The 26,702-nt window shown below is 42.7% G+C and overlaps 1 protein-coding gene across 1 annotated transcript in view; it reads left to right on the top strand.

Moving 5' to 3' along the window:
- Positions 1–4,436: 4,436 nt before the first annotated feature.
- Positions 4,437–26,702, top strand: part of MOCOS (molybdenum cofactor sulfurase) — a 424,598-nt gene continuing 402,332 nt past the window's right edge. Inside the window, exons 1-3 of the mRNA XM_068236674.1 lie at positions 4,437–4,651; positions 22,293–22,382; positions 25,765–25,831. Of these exons, the coding sequence (XP_068092775.1) occupies positions 4,498–4,651; positions 22,293–22,382; positions 25,765–25,831 (311 nt within the window). The 5' untranslated portion in view covers positions 4,437–4,497. The remainder of the gene's footprint in view (positions 4,652–22,292; positions 22,383–25,764; positions 25,832–26,702) is intronic.

The raw sequence follows: 26,702 nt of genomic DNA, 5'->3' as shown, positions 1-26,702 counted from the left end.
CGGAATCAGCCGCCTTGCTGTCAGTACACGTTCCCGCGTTCTATTACAGTAATATAATACATCTTCCCTTGGGGTCACTGCATTCAGTTTTGATCTGAAACGGGCACTAGTTATGAACTAAGAGAGCTACTTCCGCTTTTTTTCGGTGGCACTAGCCATAAACAAAGTCAGGTAGGCCTTACTTTTCAAATATCCTGATTGTTTAGATTAAAACTGCGTTTCCTGTAAAAAAACAAAATCTGCGCCAATGCGATTGAGATCCCGTAGAGCTAAATAGCGTTTTCAAACTGAGTTAAGCCCCTTGGTGTTAAGTGTGACCAACTTTATCATTGAAAAAGTTTAAAGGAGCCAACTTTGGTTATGCAGTGAACCCAATAAGGGAAGACCCACATCACAAAATATAAACTTAAGTATACTGTACATAGGTAGGAGGCTGGCAGGTAAAATAATCAAAGGATAGAATGAAAAGAGAGTAAAGAGAGAAATGAGAATAAGACAGAGAAAGGAAAAGATTAACCCCTAAACACAGGGGCTAAACAGCAAAACTTTTGCATAGAATAGGCATTGCATGTGTAACATCATCAGTATGAAAAAAGACAGTACATACAATGCAAATAGAACATATTTAAGTAGAACAAGGGTGGTTAAATCCCTTGTTAGGGTGCACCCCACTGCACACCTATAGAGGGAAGGCATGCTGGCGCCTTGCGACCAGGCAACCCAGAACCACACAGTCAGGCTGCATAATGTAAAGCTAATACTTCATAGCGTCAGAGAACATACTGTTATCTAAATCAAACCTGAATTGAAAAAAGCGGAGAACGTCTCAGTCCCATATTCAAGTGGTAGGAACCTCTGGTGTAAGACAAGGAGGAGATGCATTTTGATCCCGAGAGTTAGCAGGATAATTATTTGGTTGAGATTGAGATTTAGATTTCCCCGGCATGCATAATCCTAGGCCTTTAAGTAAATCAGGAGCATCTTCTGGAGTGGAGGTAGGCGCCATCTTTAACAGCTATCAATTTTAAAGGGTATCCCCAGCGGTACTGGATGTCGTTTTCCCGTAATAGTGCCATAACAGATTTGAGTTTCCGGCACTTAGCTAATGTGATAGGGGATATGTGGTTAAAGATTTGCACTTCATGATCTCGAAATTTGTAAAAGTTAGTATTGCGCACCTCCATAGCCACCTTTTCCTTAGCCTCGTAATAATGGAAGTGAACTATTATGTCTCTAAGTTGAGGAGCCCCCACTGGGCGCGGCCCAATCACCCGATGGGCCCAATCAAAACGCCACATGTCTTGTAGGGTGTCAGGGGATATGTCTGAGAACAGGTCGGTCAGGTAGTGCTTAATGTCAGGGGGCTTGACGGTGTCCGGCACCCCTCTTACCCTCAGGTTTGACCTCCGATCCTGATTCTCATGGTCCTCCATAGAGTGTTGTAAATCCCCCACTGGGTCAGATAGCTTGTCATTTTCTTCCTCCAGGAACGTGCAACATTGTTCTAAAGTAGCCACTGACTTTTGCAGTGCCGCGGTCCAGCGAGTGAAGCCTCAATGTCGGAACGAAGGCCCTCCAGAGTCAAACAGACTGCTTCTTTAATCGTGCACAATATTTTCTTGTGGAGATCAGAAAGGCAGGACTCCAATACAGGCTTTGTAATAAAGTCTGAAGTATCGGGCCGCTCTTCACCACGCTGAGGCTTAGGAGATGCCATCTTAGTAGGAGGCAGAAGCTCAGCAGGCTGGGAGAAATATTCCTTGAAATTGCGTCTAGATGCCGATTTACCTCTCTTCTTTGGTACCATAAGAATCAGCACTTGATAAGGGACCGAAATGAGCCTATTAAGTTCAGGTATGCCAGGAACATGACGCAGTAGAGCTCATCTTGTATTAGCCAGCGGCGGAGCTCTCAGGCTAGGAAGTCATCTTACTCGGCGCCATGCATGTGCCCCTTAACTAACATTTTTTTATTGTAATAACCAACAATTTATACAGGAAAATCATGACGATTAACAAGGTTGCTGTAATGATCGGTATCAGCATGCAGAGAGAATCTGATTATTGGCGATCTGCAGTATCACCAAGAATGCAGATATATACCCGATTATTGATGATCTGCAGTATCACTGATAATCCGATATATTGCTAACCTCTGGGCACCAGCAAAAGAATACAATAAAGACAGTAATATAAATCACAGAAGTGTGGAAATATCCACCACATGGCAATTCCTCAGAGGTGTGGTTACCTCTGAATGGGAACCCCGTGCGTGAGATCCTCTAACCAGGCAGAGTGAGGAATCTCGACCCCTAGCAGTAATCGTCTGCTTGGGGCAGGCGTCTCGGAGAGGCAAGCCTCAGAGATAACCCTCCAGTGGGAGACGTTCCACTGAAGGGAGAAAGGTCAGACAGGCAGAGGTCCAGCAACAGAGATGACGGCAGCAGTACAGGAACGGAAGGCAGAAGAGTAATCAGAAATCAGGCAGAGGTCGGCAACAAGAGTCAGATATGCGAGGTACCTAATCAGAAGACAGAAGGGTAGTCAGAAAAGCAATAAGTCATAACAGATATCAAACAATGCCTAGTCTGAGTGCGAGGTCCTTGGTCTCAGCACCCTGGAACTAGTCTGAATAATAACACAGATTAACAGTACAAGTAAACTGGCTAAGTGTGAATTCCCAGGTCCACCTGGTTCTAACACACTGTAGGATCTGACTAAAGGTCTGAGTGCTTCCACGTAGTGATCGCAACAGCAGACAACCAGCAACTGACAAGCAAGCTGTATATATAGTTGCAGGACTCTGCCGCCCCGCCCAAACCACTCAGCCAATCAGGAGTCCAGCAGGAATCAGCTGATCATCCTGATCAGCTGACACATCTCCTGCTGGCATAAAGGTCCTGACTTCTGGCGCGCGCGTGCGTAGCCCTAATCCTGTGTGAACTAACAGGCTCAGTCACAGCAGCTGCACGCGGCTGCGTGCAAACTGCCGCACTGGACGCGGAATCAGCCGCCTGACTGTTGTTGCATGCGGCGGCTTTTCCGCGTTCCGCTCTGCCGCCAGACACACGCTTCCACGTGCAAACCGCCGCACTGGACGCGGAATCAGCCGCCTGCTCATTAGCACTCGCGGCGGCTTTTCCGCAATCTCTCACAGTTGCCAAAACTTTTACATCCCACTGCAACTGTTATTTTTTAATTTGCGGGCTTATAATTAGTGATGGACCTTTATTTCCAAATAAAATATTGGCGCCATACATTGTACTAGGGAAATATTTTAAACATTGCAATAACCGGGACAAATGAGCAAATAAAATGTGTGGGTTTTATCCACAGTTGAACATTTTATTTTAACACTCGAAGGGCCGAAAACTGAGAAATAATTAATTTGTTTCCATTTTTTTCTTATTATTCCAATTAAAATGTGTTTAGAATAAAATAATTCTTAGCATAATGTACCTCCCAAAGAAAGCCTAATTGGTGGCGAAAAAAATAAGATAGATCAAGTTGTTGTGATTAAGTTATTGGCAAAAGAATGGGAGGAGCGCTGACAGGTGAAAATTGCTCTGGTCCTAAAGGGGTAAATACCCCTCAGTAGTCAGATGGTTAATTATGGTAGCATGTTTTATTTACAAACTATACTGGTTGAAAACTGAAAAATATTTTTTTTTTCTTAATTCTTATATTCCAGTTAAAAACATTTAGAATAAAATAATTCTTGGCATAATGTACCACCCAAAGAAAGCCTAATTGGCGGCAAAAAAAAAAGATACAGATCATTTCATTGTGATAAGTAGTGATAGAGGTATTGGCAAATGAATGGAAGGAGCGCTGAAAGGTGAAAATTGCTCTGGTGCTTAAGAGGTAAAACCCCCTATGTAGTGAAGTGGTTAAAAAACCAATTGAAATATCGCATGAGGTAAAAATCTTTGTGAACAGTCATGAAGTTGTTTAATCATATACTAGTTTAAAGACCTGCCCATTAAAAAAAAAATAGGTGCTGGGCCTCAGCCGCAACCCCCCTCCCCACCACACACGAACGTGCGCACGCCCATCCTCCTGCGCCCATCCTCCTCTGCTCTCTGAAGTCCGTCCGCATAGGCACAGGATTATACTGTAAATGAAGGCCCAGGAATGTAGTACTAGTATAAACAAACAAAAAAAAAATATCCCAGGAAAGTAGTTACATGTCTGAGTCTGAGTTAATGGACTATTACATGCTTTACATCAATTCTTGCATATGCAGCACTATATAAATACTAAATAATAATAACCACGTACACTCTATTTCAGGAATCTTCCTTGTTTCAAAACATCCCAAGACAGATCTGTGAAACAGAGAACATGTGCTGCATGTGGTTATGCAAGATTTGTAAGGCTTCTGTCAACTCCAGTCTCCACCCCTCTCTGTTAAATGTCCTTCCTGGTTCGCCTCACACACACTTCCACTGCAGAGTTGATTCACAAGTTTCTCATTTACAGACTTAGTTACATTTTCATGGAGCAGAAACAGACAAACGAGTTTAAAAACATGACAGTGGAAGAACTCCTCTCGTTTTCTTATTTTCAGAAACTCTGTGCAGATCCCTCTGACTATGGCTATGGAGGCACTATCAATGACATGAGGAAAAAAGAATACAGCAGGATTGGAGGTAAACACATTTCACACATGCAACAGCAAGTTATGAGAGCGCTGCAGCTGAAAGCTGATCGTTTTAAGCTGATCTTTTTATCAAGGCTTGCAGGCCTCAATAAATGACATGAAACTGATTATGTAGTCTTCTTTTTAACAGCAGATCATGGTGTCAGTTTACTGAAAAGCAGATTTGTCTGAAGCACATTTGCATTTACTTTATATGTGGTATTTATCTGCAGCATCATCCTTAAAATTATATAGCGTTAGGGGCTTTAATTGCAGGAATGTGACCAAGCGTTTTTGCAGCTGTATGGGTAGCAGCTTTGTTGTGTGAAGTACAGATGAACACACACAATAAACAAAATGCATAATTTATAAATGGAATAAACAGGTTTTTGTTTGTTTTTTAATTATAGGCTAAGGCTACGTTAACAGTGGTGTGTTGCGATGTGGCATATTGGCCACTTTGAAATGCAGCATTCTGCACCACCTGTGTGACATTCACAGTGCGGCGGGTGACGCGCATCATCCCAACACACTGCATGGAGTGTGTTACCACAAAACGCATGCGTTAACTGTGAAAGTGAAATACTTTTGACTGTATGCTTTAATGCATACAACATAATCTGTGGATAATGTGCAGTGCGAGTTTCCCATTGCGTGGCTGCTTTTACAGGGAACCCAATGCCCACTATGAACCTAGCCTATTATTTAGTCTTTATATAGCGCTGACATCTTCCACAGTGCTGTACATAGTATATCGTCTTGTCACTAACTGTCCCTCAGAGGGGCTCACAATCTAATAATCCCTATGATAGTCATATGTCTATGTATGTATCTGTCATGTAGTGTATGTATTGTAGTCTAGGGCCATTTTTTTAGGGGGTAGCTAATTAACTTATCTGTATGTTTTTGGTATGTGGGAGGAAACCAGAGTGCCTGGAGAAAACCAATGCAGACATGGGGAGAACATACAAACTTTGTGTAGATAGTGCCCTAGCTGGGATTTGAACTGGGGACCCAGCACTGCAAGGCGAGAGTGCTAACCACTACGCTGAATGGGCAAATGAAAAGTTTACACACAATAAAAAGAATAAAAAAATCTGTGTATGTGCCGCAGTGCATTAAAGTCTTTGACAAGCATACTGTTGGAATAACACATACAGAAACAATAAAGGGAACGTTATTATAGCAAGCACTCGCTATATATTTTGACTTTGCAGCAGTTTCTTGGGAGCTACTATGGTTAAGGTGACCCAGTGAGAAAGTCCACAGAGAAATTTCGCTATCATGATTGGCTGCACAGCACCTTCTAGAACTACTAGCTTTCAGCTAGGTTGAAGTAATAATACATCCACACTGTTCGGTACATTCGAATACTTAAAGTTGCAGACATTGGGTTCTATTCACTAAGCATTACCGCATTCAGTAATGCAGAAAACAGTTGATTTTACTGATCACCTTCCCAAATTACAATTTACTAAACTTATTACCACACAGAAAATTAATATTACCGGCTAGTGAGGTAATTGCCGCAGGAAATGTCAAGAAATTGCAATTCACAAAGATTTCTGCATTCGGTAAACCGGGCAAAAGTGTTCGGTGTTTTTCTCCAGCTCATAGCAGCTGATAACTCGCACTCTCTGTGCGGTAACTTTGACAGACAGTCTTTAGGGAGAGCAAGGCAGCCAATAGGGAGTGCTACACGGAAACAGTAAATTCGGGCGCCTGAGGCTAGTGGACAAATCGGGCGCCGCCATTCACTTCTATAATAAATATCGTTTAATGGGCGCCCGGTAGGAAAAAAGGGCGCCGGAGAAAACTAACGTTTTAAAAGCGGCGCCCGGAGACTTAATGTTTTGTTACTGTTTCTCATGATTACACATTATTTAATGATTTATACATGTTTAAATATTATTTTTAAACGAAAACCAGTACAATATTTTTCCCAAACATTATTTTTAAACGAAAAACATTACTTTTTTTTTTTTACTTTTTTTTTTTTTACATTATTTTTAAACGAAAACAATTACAGGGGGGTCTTAGGTTTAGGCACCAACAGGGGGGTCTTAGGTTTAGGCACCAACAGGGGGGTCTTAGGTTTAGGCACCAACAGGGGGTCTTAGGTTTAGGCACCAACAGGGGGGTCTTAGGTTTAGGCACTAACAGGGGGGTCTTAGGTTTAGGCACCAACAGGGGGTCTTAGGTTTAGGCACCAACAGGGGGGTCTTAGGTTTAGGCACCAACAGGGGGGTCTTAGGTTTAGGCACTAACAGGGGGGTCTTAGGTTTAGGCACCAACAGGGGGGTCTTAGGTTTAGGCACCAACAGGGGGGTCTAGGGGTTAGGGGTAGGTACAGGGAGGGTTACTTAGGCACCAACAGGGGGGGTCTTAGGTTTAGGCATCAACAGGGGGGTCTAGGGGTTAGGGGTAGGTACAGGGAGGGTTACTTAGTAAAAAAAAATTTAAACGTTATTATGCGTTTCATTATTTAAACGAAAGATTAACGTTTTTACAATTGCCAATTTAATACACATTATTTAATGATTTATAACGTTTAAAAACATTACTTTTAAACGAAATACATTTTTAAACGTAATCCATGTTTACCGTTAAAAACCCGGCGCCCTTTTTTCCCATCGCCCCTTTTTAACGTACGCGTGCTACACAGCCCTATTTCTCATGGCGATTTGATTTAACAGGGTATCGGGTGGGTCTTCACTCTCACAGAGCAGAGGAAGGTGACATTTTTTGAGGCTTTTCTGCATCACTGTGAAAATTTGTATTTTGGCATGCAGAAGAGCTCCCCCTGGTGGCTGCAGCACATCTAAAGGGATGTCAGAGGTGCACTGGACAGAAATCCCTGACTACACACAGCTCCCTGCCTACCACTGACCTGCTACACGGCTGGTAAATGACACTTACCGAGCAGGGCTTATGTGAATGGAGGCATGCTTGTTCAGTAAATTACCAAAATTCTGCCTCATGCAGAAGATCTTTAGTGAATTTGGGGAAAAAAAGTGTAAAATACCGAATGCAGTGTTTTACCAACCAAAATAATTTTCCCGAACTGCCCTTAGTGTATAGAGCCCACTGCTGTGATTGGAGAACTGTTCCCTATGGACTTTCTCACTGGGTCACCTGAACCACAGTAGCTGCGTATCTTATTCCACTGGAAGTAGAATTCACCTGGGCTGAGGGAACATTGCATGAGGCTAAGTAGATTTGGAAAGGCTGATGAGTCTCTAGAGTTGGTCAAAGAGATGCAGATAATTCTGGCATGCATGCACATTTCATGCAAATTGTAAGCAACCTGAAATTAAAATAAAATTGGCAAGAAATTAGTTTGCTTGGGCCATTTTCAAGTTGCATATAATTTGCACTCAAGGCAGAATTATTTCCATCTCATTGACCAATGACCATCTCTACAGATAATTAATTGAATCGGCTGCAAGTTCCTCCACTCATTCTATAACCAATCAGTTTTCAGCTGTTGACAACAGCAAGAATTTTAACTGGCTTCACTGACCGTTTGTTTAATTTTTACCTCAGTTTTCTGATTTAGGTCTTTTTTCCATGGGCAGTTGATAAGCAGTGAAAAGCCTCTCAAACTTTTGCAACTGCTTGTTGCTGCCTTGTAACTGCTCACTGCCTGGCAACTGCTTGCTGAGCACCCAGTTCAACGGCCCGTGGAAAAGAGGCCTAAAATCCAGCCTTGATAAAAATGCCCCACAATGTCACTATTCACAAAACTTCTCATAAATGACTAAGGTCTCTTTTCCACGGACAGTTGATAGGCAGCGAAATGCCTCTAAAACTCTCACAACTGCTTGCTGCTGCCTGGCAAGTGCTTGCTGCTGCCTGATAACTACTCACTGCTGCCTGGTAACTGCTTGCTGAGCACACAGTTCAACTGTCCATGGAAAAGAGGCCTTATTTATCACCTAATTGATAAAAATAACCTTTCTGTGCATTTACAAGCAAAATAATCTCTCAAAGTAAATTGTTCCTGATTAACTTAATTTCAGTATTACCGTACATTTCTTACCTTAATTATATTATATTCTTGCTCTTTGGTAACTTAAAAATTAACAATGATAAGGTGAAAACAGGTGTAAAAGATTCGTGAATCATGCCCAATATTTCTTATTTTGTTAAACTGGGCGGGAGTAAAACTTGAAAGTGGAACCCTGGGACATTGTTAAAAGCGGTTGCTGACATAGTGCGGGGGATTATAGCCATTTCCCTCCTGAGGCTGGTTTGACTGATCACCTGTAGTTGTCCTTTGATCCCGTCAGGAGAGATGACCTTTGAAGATAAGTCGTTTGCAACATTTTTAGATAAGTAATACTGTTTTTTAGAAGTAGAATTCTCTACCTTGGGTTCAGGAATGCTGTACAAATTACGTTTATGGTAACAGCTGTATTTGTAAAGCATCAGAGCACTAGTCTACTTTTGGGACCCAGCAGGAAACCTCATAGGGAGCAGTTCTCACAGTACCCTCTACACCACGAAGCATTGCGATTGCCCAAATAGTGTGAGTGTAGATTACTACAACCTATCAGAAACCGAAATGTTTGGGAGGATGCTGTCCATCCAATCACATTAACAGAATTTCCCGATGAGGTTTCCTGCTGGGTCCCGCTAAAGTAGACTAGCGCCAACATCAGTACATGCAGTGCATTATGATGCGGCACGCCATTATACTGCAATGCACCTGCTGTGCTGTGAACACCGCATAGGTGGGGCAATGCAGTTCAGCAAGCTACGTTATAAAGCAACCACAATGTACCAATGTGAATGTAGCCTATCACTTATCATATATTTACCTTGGGGGGGCTCTGGATCCTAAGGAGGCTTCCTCGATCCTCCTCAGCCAGGGTAATCCAGCAACGAGACCCCCGAATCGAGCCCATAGCATGGACCTGCTTGGGCTCACGCAGAAAAATCCAAGCCCAATCAGGTCCATGTTATTATGCAGGTGCAGATTAGGGATGGCTGGGAATGCAGATTTCTGATTCTGCGGATATATTACGATTTCTGCCATTGCAGATTTCCAAGAAGTCTTTTTGTGTCTTTTTGCATTCTCTGATTGGTTAAATACTTCTGAGTTGACTTGGAAGTATTGGACCAATCAGAGAATGTGGCTACTGGATAGTGTGCTGGTTAAGGGCACTGCCCTTGACATGGGAGACCAGGGTTTGAATCCTGGTTAGGGTCAGTACCTATTCAGTAAGGAGTTCAAGGCAAGACTCCCTAACACTGCAGGGTGGCCTCTTGAGCGCATCCCAGTGGCTGCAGCTCTTGAGCGCTTTGAATCCAACAGGGGAAAAGCACTATACAAATGTTCATATTACTGTTATTAGAATTTTACCATGGTCATTTGAATACCACGGAAATTTTAGGCCAATCACAAGACTGAGGAATATTTAGTAGTATCCGAGCCTTGGGATTGGTCTAAAATTACCCCAGTAATCTGACTTTTTTACAGTAAAATTCTGCATTCTCTGATTGGTCCAATGCTTCTGGAGTTCTGTGATTAGGCTAAAATTACCGAGTTGCAATAAGGCTAGGTTCACAGTGGGATGATGCTTTGTAATGCGGCGGTAAAGCTGCAATGCAAAATTACAACGCAATAAAAAAGTCGTAATGTAGCTCAACGCTGTGTTACTATCACACACAGTGGATACAGTGGAGCATACAGGCAATGAAAAGTGTGCTTTCCTGTACCTGGTAAAGTCTGCGTTTAGAGGTAATGCACTGCAGCTGTTAAAGACGCACTGTGAACGTCTCATAGGGTTAACATTGCAGTGCGGTAACCTGCGTTATGCATTATGACTTTATAACGCAGGACAATAACACCCCACTGTGAACGTAGCCTTAATTAGATTTCAGTTCCGTTTTCTGATTTCCAACTTCCGATTGCAAATGCAGAAATTTTGATTCTGCGGAATCCGAATGAGCATCCCTAGTGCAGATGGTTCCCGCTTGTGAAATAGCAAGGACCCGATCAGGCTTGGCTTTTTCCACTGGAGTTCGAGTGGGTTCTTGCTATTTCTTATGCGCGAGCTGTTGACAAGCTCTTTTTTTCAGGGATTCCAATGCTGGAAACACAGGGAAGCCTCTTTAGGATCCAAAGGCTTCGCCCTTCCGAAGGGGAGTACCCCATAAGGCACTTTTTTTCCCTTCAGGTGTTTTTATGGGTGTAGCAAGCTGCAGTATACCTTTACATCCCCTGAAAGATAAGTTTGTCAGCACTGTCATATAGCCTATCATTTTTCTAGTTGGCTTAGCATACCATTTGTTATCCCCAAATGGGGGAATTATTTCAATCTCTAGAGTTGTTCAGGGAGCATTAATACCTCCAGCAGATAGTGATTAAAACTGCCGCCCAGGAAGAATATCGTTTAAAAACTCGGGAGGGTAAGACTACAATTACAGGACTTTTCCGGTGCACAGCCTGCTGAACCGTGCATAGTGTCAGCAGTATGCTGGCTCAGTGGATAGCACTCTTGCACTACATGATACATATATGACTATAGCTATATAAATACTAAATAACAATAATAGTGTCCTGGCCGGGATTCTAACTTGGGAATGAAAATCTACATGTTGGCTAAAAGTGTTCATAAATAAAGGGAAATTCGCTGTCAGAATCTTCTTATTTCCTTTTTTTTTTACATGTTTTGATTTGAATTGTGAAAGCTCTCATTAGGTTGTAGAATAATTACATGTCGTATTTAGACCTAGCTAGCCACAAGGAAAGTCGGAACTCTATAATATTTAGCAATAGATCTACTTGCCTGCATCCACTTTAGCACACTGCTGTTTGTAACAGCTAGAATAAATTGAATAGCATACCATTAATCTATATGGTGTGACCACAGGGTGACTTATATTCAAATAACATTAGAGATCTCTAATTAAGACAGGAGCTTTGCTTAGTCTGCTGCTTCAGGCAATCACATTAAGCAACAGAAGTGTTTCAGATGCAATGAGCACTTTGTAGCTGGTAGAATTTTTATTTTCAATCTTAGGATTGTTTAATGGTAGTCTACAGATGTAAAATAAGCTTTGATTAATTATTAAAATGACCAAGAACATTAAAATATTTTTTGTAGCTACAGTATATGAGATGCTGTTTATAGTGACTTTACACAAATGTGGCAAATAGATATGAAAATTAACTAGCTCTAGTCAGATCTAATGCCTACATCCTGTATATGGAGCTGACAGAATAGTAGAAATGACAATTTGTAATGGTACGTGGCCATTGGAGACATCAGCTAGACATCTAACTAGCTTTTGTATAAAGACTAAATTTACTTTTAAAGAAAACAACAATCGAGAGACTAAATAATTATGTGTGTGTTTGTGTAGCTTTGTTTTGATACTTACCCTGCCCCTCCCCCCCCATTTCCCACCATACAAGCAATACATATAGGTGTAACCTCTTGAAACATATATATTTTGGTAGAAGTATTAAGGTTACTTTCACACTGTGCACATAGCATTGAGCCTCCTGAAAAATGTCATCACAACGCAATGGTATGAAAAAGTTAGATACACACAATGCCCAAAAGAATTTGGGCGCAAACTCTTAATAGTTTGAATAACGGTAACATATTGTTACCAATATTTGGCTACACTTGCAGTAAATCTTTAGGGTAGGGTACCATTGAGAAGCCGATCACTATAATCCCCCAACCCTGCCCTGTCACATTTACCATCCTCCCCCTAAGCCTAATACTCCCGAAGTGGAATCCACTTAATGATCGCTCACCATTTCTTGCTGAACCTTGTACCACAACTATTGGTGAAGCTGGTACCACTTAACAATCCCTCTCTGCACTTTGCTGAACAATTACTGAACCTGTGCCGCTTACCATTAACCTGCCACCACTTCCTAAACATTTCCAAAAGCTGGCACTTTTTATCAAAATCTCGCCATTGCTAAGCCTTTTCGCTAATACACTTGCTGAAGCCAGCACCTAATAACCTACTCTTACTCTGCGCTGATTCCCAAACACTTCCCAAAGGCCGCGCTATTCCCCAAATGTCGTGACAGAATCAAACACCCTGGCGCACCATAACTGTAATTTTATATTACAGCCAATGATACTGCTGAAGTGTGCCTGACACCCTCGCGGCCAAAATGCCTCCTTCCCACAGATGCATTGTGACAGTAGCCTTAAAGAGACTCCGTAACAAAAATTGCATCCTGTTTTTTATCATCCTACATGTTTCAAAAGCTATTCTAATGTGTTCTAGCTTACTGCAGCACTTTCTACTATGACAGTCTCTGTAATAAATCAATGTATCTTTCCCCTGTCAGACTTGTCGGCCTGTGTCTGGAAGGCTGCCAAGTTCTTCAGTGTTGTGGTTCTGCTATGAACTCACCCTTTATGGCCCCTCTATGCACACTGCCTGTGTGTTATTTAGATAAGAGAGAAGAGAGAAGCTGCTCTAATCAGCTGGATAAATCGTCCTCTGAGCTGGCTGGGCTTTCACATACTGAGGAATTACAGACAAGGGCAAAGCTGTTTGCAAGAAGAAAAGAGCAGCCTGAAACTTCAGTGCATGGGGGAAAGAAACACACAAATGATCTCTTGAGATTCAAAAGGAATGCTGTATACAGCCTGCTTATGTATGGATGTATTTTCTATGTGTGGACATTACTGTACATCAACCTACTTCCTGTTTTGGTGGCCATTTTGTTTGTTTACAAACAAACTTTTTAAAACTGTTTTTAACCACTTTTAATGCGGCGAGGAGCGGCGAAATTGTGACAGAGGGTAATAGGAGATGTCCCCTAACGCACTGGTATGTTTACTTTTGAGCGATTTTAACAATACAGATTCTCTTTAATGTTTGTGTATATATGTTTTGTAATACTTTCTTTTCTGCAATGTTTGCATCTAATTATCTACAAATACATATGCAGGCGTATTTAAACGTTTATCATTTTTCAATCTCAAATCTTACTAAGGGCTTGATTCACTAAGACAAATAGCATGTCTTATCAAAGTTAACACGCCTTATCATAGTTAACACGCCTTATCTGAGTAGCATAGGGAACTTATGCCTGCTAATTGGCAATGACAAGAGCTCCACTCGCCCTGCCCTGAGCCCCTGCGGGTTCGTAGGGCTCACTATGCTACTCTGATAAGGCATGCTATTTGTCTTAGTGAATCAAGCCCTATGACTTTACGTTCTGGAAACCTCTAAAAGCAACAGCTAGGTGATGCAATATCCCCACAAAGGGCACATACACATCTGTGCGCATCCACCGTGGTGCATCAGATTCTGTTGTAAGAACACAAGCAAATCTGGCGTTACTAAACATGGCCCACTTTATACCTGTGTTCAAATAAATTGCAATGTGTTACTTTGCATTGCAACATACACATCACTGGGAAAGGCTATTTTTTATAAATCTATTGAGATGTGCTGCACATGCGTCCCAACAGATTCAGTGGGAACTTGGCCTTAGAGATCACACAGGTCTGAACTGCTCCATATCATTCCTAACTTCTCTCAAAATGACTTGGTGGTGTAATGCTGCGACTTATGACTAGTGTTGGGCGAACAGTGTTCGCCACTGTTCGGGTTCTGCAGAACATCACCCTGTTCGGGTGATGTTCGGGTTCGGCCGAACACCTGATGGTGTTCGGCCAAACTGTTCGGCCATATGGCCGAACTAAGAGCGCATGGCCGAACGTTACCTGAACGTTCGGCTAGCGCTGTGATTGGCCGAACGGGTCACGTGTAGTGTTGGGCGAACATCTAGATGTTCGGGTTCGGGCCGAACATGGCCGAACTCCGAACATAATGGAAGTCAATGGGGACCCGAACTTTCGTGCTTTGTAAAGCCTCCTTATATGCTACATACCCCAAATTTACTGGGTATGTGCACCTTGGGAGTGGGTAAAAGAGGAAAAAATTTTTAGCAAAAAGAGCTTATAGTTTTTGAGAAAATCGATTTTAAAGTTTCAAAGGGAAAACTGTCTTTTAAATGCGGGAAATGTCTGTTTTCTTTGCACAGGTAACATGCTTTTTGTCGGCATGCAGTCATAAATGTAATACATATAAGAGGTTCCAGGAAAAGGGACCGGTAACGCTAACCCAGCAGCAGCACACGTGATGGAACAGGAGGAGGGTGGCGCAGGAGGAGAAGGCCACGCTTTGAGACACAACAACCCAGGCCTTGCATGAGGACAAGAAGCGTGCAGATAGCAATTTGCATTTTGTCGCCATGCAGTCATAAATGTAATACAGATGAGAGGTTCAATAAACAGGGACCGGAAACGCTAACCCATCACAGATGTTCATTGTTCATGTTACTTGGTTGGGGTCCGGGAGTGTTGCGTAGTCGTTTCCAATCCAGGATTGATTCATTTTAATTTGAGTCAGACGGTCTGCATTTTCTGTGGCGAGGCGGATACGCCGCCGATCTGTGACGATGCCTCCGGCAGCACTGAAACAGCGTTCCGACATAACGCTGGCTGCCGGGCAAGCCAGCACCTCTATTGCGTACATTGCCAGTTTGTGCCAGGTGTCTAGCTTCGATACCCAATAGTTGAAGGGTGCAGATGGATTGTTCAACACAGCTATGCCATCTGACATGTAGTCCTTGACCATCTTCTCCAGGCGATCGGTGTTGGAGGTGGATCTGCACGCTTGCTGTTCTGTGTGCTGCTGCATGGGTGTCAGAAAATTTTCCCACTCCAAGGACACTGCCGATACCATTCCCTTTTGGGCACTAGCTGCGGCTTGTGTTGTTTGCTGCCCTCCTGGTCGTCCTGGGTTTGCGGAAGTCAGTCTGTCGGCGTACAACTGGCTAGAGGAGGGGGAGGATGTCAATCTCCTCTCTAAAGTCTCCACAAGGGCCTGCTGGTATTCTTCCATTTTGACCTGTCTGGCTCTTTCTTCAAGCAGTTTTGGAACATTGTGTTTGTACCGTGGATCCAGAAGGGTATAAACCCAGTAATTGGTGTTGTCCAGAATGCGCACAATGCGTGGGTCGCGTTCAATGCAGTCCTAGGCCGAAGAGGTCATAGCCTAGGGTCACAAAACCTGTTTATTGGGCAATTTCAATGGTGGCGAGTCTGACGTACATAAATCGCAGCAATGGCCGTTAGCAACGTCTGAATCTCACGAAATGTCTCATGCAGGTAGAAGACATATTGTTAGACTTGGATTCCAAAGATGGGGTCCCTACATCTCTGCAAACCAGAGTTACAGGGGTCCAAAATTGGTAAAATCCCCCATAGGATTTCATTGCCTCCCTATTTCACTTTCCAAAATCTCACATCTTTTCAAAGGGCAATGGCTCAGCAGTACCAAATTTTCTAGCATTGTAGGGACCCTTAGGGGGATCATGACTGGTGAGTTTTGCCACTGCTGAGCCATTGCCCTTTGAAATGTTGTGAGATTTTGGAATGGTAAATAGGAGGCCCAATGAAAGCCTATGGGGGATTTTACCAATTTTGGACCCCTGTAACTCTGATTTGCAGAGATGTAGGGACCCCATCTTTGGAATCCAAGTCTAACAATATGTCTTCTACCTGCATGAGACATTTCGTGAGATTCAGACGTTGCTAACGGCCATGGCTGAGATTTATGTACGCCACCATCACTACCATTGAAATAGCCCAAATAAACAGGTTTTTGTGACCCTAGGCTATGACCTCTTCGGCCTAGGGGCCCGAAACTCGCCAGTCATGTTCCCCCTAAGGGTCCCTACAATGCTAGAAAATTTGGTACTGCTGAGCCATTGCCCTTTGAAAAGATGTGAGATTTTGGAAAGTGAAATAGGGAGGCAATGAAATCCTATGGGGGATTTTACCAATATTGGACCCCTGTAACTCTGGTTTGCAGAGATGTAGGGACCCCATCTTTGAAATCCAAGTCTAACAATATGTCTTCTACCTGCATGAGACATTTCGTGAGATTCAGACTTTGCTAACGGCCATTGCTGCGATTTATGTACGTCACCATCACTACCATTGAAATAGCCCAAATAAACAGGTTTTTGTGACCCTAGGCTATGACCTCTTTGGCCTAGGGGCCCGAAACTCACCAGTCATGTTCCCCCTAAGGGTCCCTACAATGCTAGAAAATTTGCCACTGCTGAGTAATTGCCCTTTGAAAAGATGTGAGATTTTGGAACTGTAAATAGGAGGCCCAATGAAAGCCTATGGGGGATTTTACCAAATTTGGAGCCCTGTAACTCTGGTTTGCAGAGATGTAGGGAACCCATCTTTGGAGCCCAAGTCTAACAATATGTCTTCTACCTGCATGAGACATTTCGTGAGATTCAGACGTTGCTAACGGCCATTGCTGCGATTTATGTACGTCAGACTCGCCACCATTGAAATTGCCCTATAAACAGGTTTTGTGACCCTAGGCTATGACCTCTTCGGCCTAGGACTGCATTGAACGCGACCCACGCATTGTGCGCATTCTGGACAACACCAATTACTGGGTTTATACCCTTCTGGATCCACGGTACAAACACAATGTTCCAAAACTGCTTGAAGAAAGAGCCAGACAGGTCAAAATGGAAGAATACCAGCAGGCCCTTGTGGAGACTTTAGAGAGGAGATTGAAATCCTCCCTCTCCTCTAGCCAGTTGTACGCCGACAGACTGACTTCCGCAAACCCAGGACGACCAGGAGGGCAGCAAACAACACAAGCCGCAGCTAGTGCCCAAAAGGGAATGGTATCGGCAGTGTCCTTGGAGTGGGAAAATTTTCTGACACCCATGCAGCAGCACACAGAACAGCAAGCGTGCAGATCCACCTCCAACACCGATCGCCTGGAGAAGATGGTCAAGGACTACATGTCAGATGGCATAGCTGTGTTGAACAATCCATCTGCACCCTTCAACTATTGGGTATCGAAGCTAGACACCTGGCACAAACTGGTAATGTACGCAATAGAGGTGCTGGCTTGCCCGGCAGCCAGCGTTATGTCGGAACGCTGTTTCAGTGCTGCCGGAGGCATCGTGACAGATCGGCGGCGTATCCGCCTCTCCACAGAAAATGCAGACCGTCTGACTCAAATTAAAATGAATCAATCCTGGATTGGAAACGACTACGCAACACTCCCGGACCCCAACCAAGTAACATGAACAATGAACATCTGTGATGGGTTAGCGTTTCCGGTCCCTGTTTATTGAACCTCTCATCTGTATTACATTTATGACTGCATGGCGACAAAATGCAAATTGCTATCCGCACGCTTCTTGTCCTCATGCAAGGCCTGGGTTGTTGTGTCTCAAAGCGTGGCCTTCTCCTCCTGCGCCACCCTCCTCCTGTTCCATCACGTGTGCTGCTGCTGGGTTAGCGTTACCGGTCCCTTTTCCTGGAACCTCTTATATGTATTACATTTATGACTGCATGCCGACAAAAAGCATGTTACCTGTGCAAAGAAAACAGACATTTCCCGCATTTAAAAGACAGTTTTCCCTTTGAAACTTTAAAATCGATTTTCTCAAAAACTATAAGCTCTTTTTGCTAATTTTTTTTTCCTCTTGTACCCACTCCCAAGGTGCACATACCCTGTAAATTTGGGGTATGTAGCATGTAAGGAGGCTTTACAAAGCACAAAAGTTCGGGTCCCCATTGACTTCCATTATGTTCGGAGTTCGGGTCGAACACCCGAACATCGCGGCCATGTTCGGCCTGTTCGGCCCGAACCCAAACATCTAGATGTTCGCCCAACACTACTTATGACACAACAGTTTTGAAGCACTGAACAGCATGATCATTCCTTTTTTTTTTTTACTCAACTCCAGGACAATTCATTTAGTTTAAAGTGCTCATGTAGTTTTCTTGCATGCTTACATGCACTTTACGTTGTGTGATGGAAATTAAGCCCATTTTATGCAGTCTCATAGTGTGTCATCTGCTGAATTCTAAGGCCTAAACGTGGCCATACATCAGGTGACTTGGCAGCCAATTGACCATCCAATTCAATTATTATAATCGAATTGGGTCAAAATTGGTGCTGCCAAGTGCATGCCCGATCGACAAAGCGACCAATTTCGGGGGCCGAAATTGGTCACATGGTCGAAATGTCGGGCCGAAGTTGGTTGGTTGGGTGTGCGACAGTACGGCAGCCAATTTCGGAACGAGACGACAAAACCCCATCCGCCATAATGTAGAAATGTGCCCCTGTGTGTGCCTTTATACGTTACCTGTCCTTCTGCAGCTTCCGCGCGGTGTCCATAAGCTCCGGGCGGCTCTCCGTACACGCTGCTGACGCATATTGTCACAGACACTATGCGCCGACGTCAGACGTCATGCTGAAATCGGACAGGAATCGGCTTGTAGTGTATGGGCAGAATCAACAAAATTACAAATTTGTCTCTTTGTCGAATCTGCCAATAATCGTTAGGTCTATGGGCTCCTTAACCACTTTAGGACCGCAGTGGTAAGCACCCCTAAAGACCAGGCTGTTTCTTTCATAATTGGCTACTGCAGCTTTAAGGCCAAGCTGCAGGGCCGCACAACACAGCACACGAGTGATCCTCTCCCCCTTTTCTCCCCACCAACATAGCTCTCTGTTGGTGGGGTCTAATCGCCCCCCCCTTGTATAAATATTTATGTTTGTGTTTTTGTAATTTTTTTTTTTACTGTTTCTGTGTATTTTTAGTTTTTTATTAGAAATCTCCTCCTTCCCCCCAGCCGGCCAATCATGTGATCGGCTGTCATAGGCTTCTGCCTATGAGAGCCTATCGCTCTCTTGTCCTCCAGGGGGACAGCCGTGTCACACGGCTGTCCCCAGTACAGCGCTGCTGCCGATTGCAGCGCTGTACTGTATAAATAGACAGCGATCACGCCGACTAACAGTCTCCCGAGCGGCGATAGAAGAAGGAGATGCGCAATCTCCTTCAGTAGCCGGCTCCACAGCCTGACGCCAATTGGCATTAGGCGGTCATGGGGCTCCCGCCACGGTCACGCGCATTGGCGTGAGACGGTCTTAAGGTAGTTAAAGGCTCATTCACACTACGTGAGTTGCAGTGAGTTTTTGATGCACTGCACATAGTGGGCATTAAACATCGTAACATGAAAGTCCATAGACTTTCATTTTATCATTCATACTACAGCAGTGAGTTGCTAAGCAGTGCATTTCAACTTGTCGGGAGTGATTACATCTCATAGAAATGCATAAAAATGCATGCCATGTGAGTTTCAGCACATGGATAATGCAGATACCAAATAAGCCCAGCTGAATGAGCTGGTTTCCTTGGCCTCTACCTCACTTCACAGTGGTTTGACAGTGCAGTAAAATTCATAGAAACTCATAGAAATGCACAAAAACCAACTGACCAATTCATGTGTTTTTATTCATGCATTTTAATGCATTTCAAAGCACTTACTAGTGTGAATGAGCCCTAAAAGTAGTAGTTGTTGCCCATAGCCAGTATGTATGGCTGCCATAACAACTGATCATAGGATGTGGTCTCTCTCTGGGGAGAGTCACTAGGAGTTTGTTTTCTCCAGCACTAAACCCGGGGCCCCTTTTGGAAATAGTTTAGGAAAGATGAACCCAAAGATCGTCTATCAGGGTGGCTGGTAGTTTTCTGTCTATTTGTCATTTGTGAACAGAAAGACTTTGACAAAGGCGCATCAGCTGGCAAAACTCATAGTTACTTAATATACTAGGACACTAACATGGGGAAAGATTTGCATAGAAGACATTGCTGTCCAACTGCTTTCCTGTGTGTAAGTGAATGTTGCATAATGACAGGTTTTCCCTCCAAAAGTGATGCTTCATAGTAATCCGTAAAGAGATAGAGATATTGGGGCTGATTAATTAAGCTGCCCTTAAATTGAGCAGCGTGAGATAAAATCTTCCTGTGCATGCTACACGTGGTAATGCTACGTAGCATGTGTTGGTGAATTGTGTGCGCTCCTTTAATTCAGCCCTGAGCCCTTTCTGGTCCAGTTGCTTTCTAGGACATGATCCCAGCACTTTGATTGGCCCAATAGGCTGCCTGTCTAGGTGGCTGTCCACACGAATAATGTCTCATAAGGGTGTAGTACTACTACTGCAGAACAGGGGGCAGGTAGTGAGTCTCTAACTCTAGCTGCATTATAATTCAATAGCTTTTAAATGAAGAGCGGCGCTTTGTTTATATGTTGCGCCGGCATGGAAGTTGGGACCACGCTATCATACGTCGCTATGGGGATGAAGTGTTCTTATGGAATGCCCCCCAGTGAACTAAGCAGACATGTGAATGATCCAATTACATAATCGGGAGATACATCATCGGGACGCCTTGTATGTGGAAGGTGCGGCTGGGGGCAGAGGTCCTGTGGCGTGTCCCAGTGAAGCGACAACTGGTAAGGATAGCTGCATACTTTATATGTGCATAAATTTGCATTTCTAAAATGGAGTTTTCCTTTGGGTTCGGGTGACCGTAGATGGGTAGTGATGTGTATTGTATGAGCTATAGACACTATTATGGGATGTGGCAGTTTAGCATACTGGAGAAGCAGTTCCCCATCAAGTCCGCTGAACAGCTGCTGAGTTCTGATTGGCTGAGGATTTTCAAATTTGATTGGTGCTCGATTGGAAGATGGACTATAAAAGGAGGTTGGTTTTAGATGTCAGTGTGATGTGATGCTGAACGGCTTGAGAAAGGTCTGCTAGACTGAAACAGTGGAACTGTCACTGTTACAGATTTACATCACGCTGTTTTAATGTAATAAATAGTTTGAATACTACTGATGGTGCTGACTCTACAGTGGATGGTAGACCATGTAATGCTCCTTTCTGAAGAGGGGAAGGATGGACAAAAGCCACCTGTGATTGCTGTAATGGGGGAGGAGGCTTGTTTTTTTTTCTAAGGGCACCATTACACCTAAAACCAGCTGTGAAGCTGAACAGCATTACTGCCTGCACAGCCTGCTGTTAATTCTTTCAACTGAGCCAATTCAGTCAGTAGGATCCCGTTTCTTAAAGAGAAACTCCGACCAAGGATTGAATTTTATCCCAATCAGTAGCTGACACCCCCTTTTACATGAGAAATCTATTCCTTTTCTTAAACGGATCATCAGGGGCGCTGTATGACTGATATTGTGGTGAAACCCCTCCCACAAGAAACTCTGAGGACCATGGTACTCCTGGCAGTTTCCTGTCTGTGAACCTTGTTGCATTGTGGGAAATAGCTCTTTACAGCTGTTTCCAACTTCCAAAACAGCAAACAGCAGCAACATCACCTGCCAGCAGTAAAAATGTCACCATGTGATAAATGTCTAAATGTTAATCAGGGATTTAAAATATTTTACAATGGGCAAACACCGACTAAATAATTTATACATAATTATTGTAAAAATGAAGCACTTTTTTATTACATTATTTTCACTGGAGTTCCTCTTTAAGAGCAATGTTTTTAGCTGTGTTAAAGTTTAGGTACTGATTTATAGCTTCTCAGACTGTAAATTTCAAACTTTGCCTAGCATTGGGCATTAAGATGATGTGAAATCAAACATCTCTGTGGTTTCTTCTGAGTATTGAAGCTATAGATATAATGCAATGTTTTACAATGCAGATGATAACATTAATACAATAAGGTGGATGTAGAAGTAAAAGATTTTTTTTAATGAATAGAGTAACAACTTGTAAAATCTCCTGTTTTTCAGATATGGTGTTCCTTGATCATGTGGGCACAGCACTTTTTCCTGAAAGTCTTCTTCAAAACTTCATGGCTGATCTCACTGAGAATGTTTATGGTTAGTATGAATACCCCATTTCTACGATATCAAAGGGCTATGACCAGGAAAAAACCTTCCCTTTAATGTGAGGGTTTGAATTGCTCCAGTTTTTCGTTAGTATTTTAGTAATGAGCAGTGATTAATGTAAATGTAACTTGCTGCTAGGCTGTAATGGCTTTCTTGACATAAGTGTATGGATTTATATGGTTACATTTTAGAACATCTGCCTTTTAATTGAAAGGAATCAACGTTTTGAATACCAAGCTATACAGACCTACAACTTCTGAGTAGTTATAAGAGGTGTCCTTTGAAATGAGATCATTTTTTCCCATACAAAATAGCATATTGCTGGCTGCATGTCTTTGTAGCACATGCTAAATATTGCATCTAATGAGTGAGCTAAGCCAATCTGAAGGGTTTTTAATACATACTGTTTCAAAGGGCATTTGCAAGGACCTTCGCATTCTGTCAATTAAAATGATATCAACAACTTTGTTGTGTCTGAAGTGTTTTCCAATCCACAATACTTTAAGGGGAAAAAATAATATATATAGTATATATATATGAGAGAGAGAGAGAGAGAGAGAGAGAGAGAGAGAAATATTCAGTGTATTGCTGTATTAATCAGATATCCTATCCCCAGGATGGGGGAGGATTTGCCACACATTTGGCCTCAATTCACTAAGCTTTTCTCCTGTCTTTAATAACTCTTCTAGAGTTGTTACCATGGTGATAAGGCATGTAGTATTCAGGTAACATTTTACCTCAGGCAAACCTAAAGTTAACTCTTCTGTCTTTAAGTTAACTCTACAATCCTTAAAATAATTCCAGAGTTAAAGATAGGCTGTTTATTAACTGCATGTGAAAATAACTACAGAGGAGGTAACTTAACTACAGAGGAGGTAAAATAACTACAGAGGAGGTAACTTATTGAGTGAAGAGATAAGATAACTCTCTCTTATGTGGAGGTAAGTTTTCTCTTGCCTTATTATCTCCAGCATGATCTTAGTGAATTGAGGCCATAACCTTTAAGTTTAGTTGCAGGCAGTGCAACCAAAGGCTACCTGTGATCATTGCCAGATTTGGGTGCCAGATAACAACGTTATGGACAGGGGCTAGACACTGCACCAAAAGCAATAATGAAAGAGCCACCCTATCACTTAAAGAGAAACGGTAGTGAAAAGGGGAAAAAATGTGGTTTTTTTTTTTTTTTTTTTACAATAATAATTTAAAAATTATTTAGTCATTGTAAAATCTTTCTTCTCCTTGATTTACATTCTGAAATGTATAACTAGTGGTAACATCTTTAGTTCTGTCAGGTGATCTGGACAGAATGTTCATTGCTGAGAGTTCTATGTGCAGAGGGAGATACTTCTCCCACAATGTAATGAGGTTCCCAAGTAGCTAACTGTCAGGACCATGGTCCTGACATCACACACTGTGAGCGGTTTCACCACAATATCAGCCATACAGCCCCCCCCCCCAAGAACTGTTCGAGAAAAGGAAAGCTTTCTTGTGGGAAAGGGGGTATCAGCTACTGATGGGAATGATATTCAATCCTTGGTTAAAGTTCCCCTTTAAGTTTCTCGGTTGGGCACTGATTAGGAAGGTTAATGTCTGAGGGTGGTGTACAAGGTTTAGTTTAGCATCACAAAGGCATTAAAATATTAGGATTATGGATCAGAAAGTGGTTTATGTTGGGATTGGTTTTTAACACTTCAGGAAAGAGTTAGCCTTGGGACTGGAAAGGTAAGGTTTGGTGTAGAAACGCTGTTTTTGGTATGGGTTATGCAGCAGGAAGACATTTCTGTTGAGGGAAAGTTTGGGTAATGCTTCAGGACGGAGTAAACTTTGGGGGACGGGAGGGGAGACCATTTTAATTTTGACATCAGGAAGTGGGGCTTTGGTTAGGGTTAAGTGGTCTATGGGAGTCATGCATTTAAACACTTAAAGGGACCCTGAGCAGACCATTAAAATGAAAATCTGCACTTACCTGGGGCTTCCTCCAGCCCCCTGTGGCCAGCGATGTCCCTCTGCGTCCTCTGGATCCCCTCTGAGGTCCTGCTGGTGGCCCAGTTAGCCCGGCGACATCAGACGAAGTCATGCGCAACTGTCTGCAAACCCTGCTCCATCACGCGCCCATCGCCGTAAGCGTCTTGCGTATGCGTGGTTCTGGAAAGACTGAACTGCTTATGCGCATGATGCTTACGTCGTTGCCTGTCTACTGTCTGTTTATCTGAAGCTGCCACCCAAACTGACTGCCCAAGTCCATACATATAGACACACACAGAGTAAATATGAGGGACACCCTCTTTGGCATTCTTACATAGCAAGAGGTGGAGGAATTTCACATATGAGAACACAGTCAGGAACTATAGTACTTTAGTCATTACAGAAAATGAAATTAGTGGATCGTATAATACATAGATATGAGTAAGCACTCTTTTCATGGACAACGCTCACTTTCTCAGACACACACACGTTAGTAATGCCCCTTTCATATGGGGGGCTGAATTGCTCAGTTGTTGGGCAGTTCAGCCTCCCGGCTGAAATTTCATGCAGCTGAATTGCAGCAGCTGTAACCCCACACATTTCCACTTTTTCACTCGCAGTGGCGTTATTCAACAGCAAAATACGTTGTGTCTGAGCACGCCCATGGATGTGCTTAGATATGACTATTCTAGCAAGCATCTGGCCTGTGCACGGAAGCATGTGACTGGTGGTGAATACACTGCCTTCACACTACCATGTGAAATTAGCTCCAAAAGGACCACAAAATATAAGAGGATATAATACTTGTAGTTTTGTAGAATCACTGTTGCTAGGTCCATACAAAGTTCTACTCAATATTTATAAAATAGGCAGTATGAAACATGCACCCTAAGTTTGATTATGGCAGTTGAAAACATACTTTGGTAGTGTGCTCTGTTTACTTGCCTTTTTTCAATTTAACACTGAGGTATGTATGAACTTGTCTGTCTCAGAAGTGGATACTGTCCAAAAAAACATGTCAGGCCCTAATTTCTCTCAGGTGCAATCTGTACAGAAAGTGGAAGTATCTGGCTGAGAGAGTTGGCAACAAATCATTTTTCTAAAGCTGGGAAGAATACTAATACTCTACAATTCCATTGTGATGTATTGATTTGAACTGTAGGAATTGTTTTTTTTTTTTTTTTTAATACTCAATAAGAATGGAATTTCACTTTAAGAACTGCTATTGATGTGGCCTCATATTTCAAAGAGTAATGCACCTTTCTGTCATCACTCACATAGCACTCTCATTTCTACCTCCTCTAGGTAGCTAAGTTATAAGATGCAATTTCCATACAATTCATTTTTTTACTACTTTTTTTTTCGTTTTACCCTTTTCCTTAGCTGATTCTTATTTTTTTTTTTCAAGGCAATCCTCATAGCAACAACTTGGCCAGCAAATTGACCTACGATACAATTGAGCATGTTCGTTACAGGTAATATACTATTCTTGGCTTAAATTACTATCAGATCTGCCTCAAGCATTTCCTCCAGCGCTGCATTTAGAACTGTCAATGCAGAAACTTTTAATTAATGTCATGGTAACATTCCTAACTATGATATGGTAGAAGGTTCCAAATACGTTTCTAGAAAAAAATATTCGCAAAGCCTTAAAGCTGACCTGGATAATTAGTAAAAAAAAAATATAACCAAACCAAATGCAAAGCTGTATCCATAGCAGCCTTATTTACATTTTCCTAGTATCTTTTTTGAAAAACATTTTCCCACTGAGGCTTGGCAGGTATTGCTTGTAGTTCCAGGTAGTTGAATTTCAGGAATGCCCCCCCTCTATCTTCCTCCAGCCTCTGCATCAATGCACATACTAAAACTGGGTTATTAGGGATGGGGGCACGGCTGTAAATCTCTGAGCTCTCTACTTCCTTCAGTCATAAGGGACCCCTTGCGGCATAACAAGAGATATTTCTTTGTCACAAACTCCATAAAACAAACACGTAAACTAGACCAAACACCAGAGGCATCTAGTGGTCACTTAAGTTGCAGTGCCTCTAGCATGTGTCACATGACACAAGTGCTTGGTAGAGAAGACACAGGGAGGAGCACGTGCGCGTGTATCAAAAAAGGGCGCCTGGAAAAAAGGGCGTGGGGTATAGCCGAAATTGTAAGTTTTAATGCAAAAGCATATTTTTCGTTTAAGAGTTTGTAAACCAAAATGTAGTGCTAAATAGGTTAAATAAACGGAAATGAAATGGCAAAATACCGTCTATAACAAAAAAACGAATTCTGAAAAGAAACGTCAAATTGCGTCTATAACAGAAACGATATTTACACTTGTATTAAGCATAGCAA

The sequence above is a fragment of the Hyperolius riggenbachi genome, chromosome 5, assembly GCF_040937935.1.
Source record: "Hyperolius riggenbachi isolate aHypRig1 chromosome 5, aHypRig1.pri, whole genome shotgun sequence".
Classification (NCBI taxonomy): Eukaryota; Metazoa; Chordata; class Amphibia; order Anura; family Hyperoliidae; genus Hyperolius; species Hyperolius riggenbachi.
Note: the sequence above shows the minus strand (reverse complement) of the source record. Positions and strands in the feature narration are given on the sequence as shown.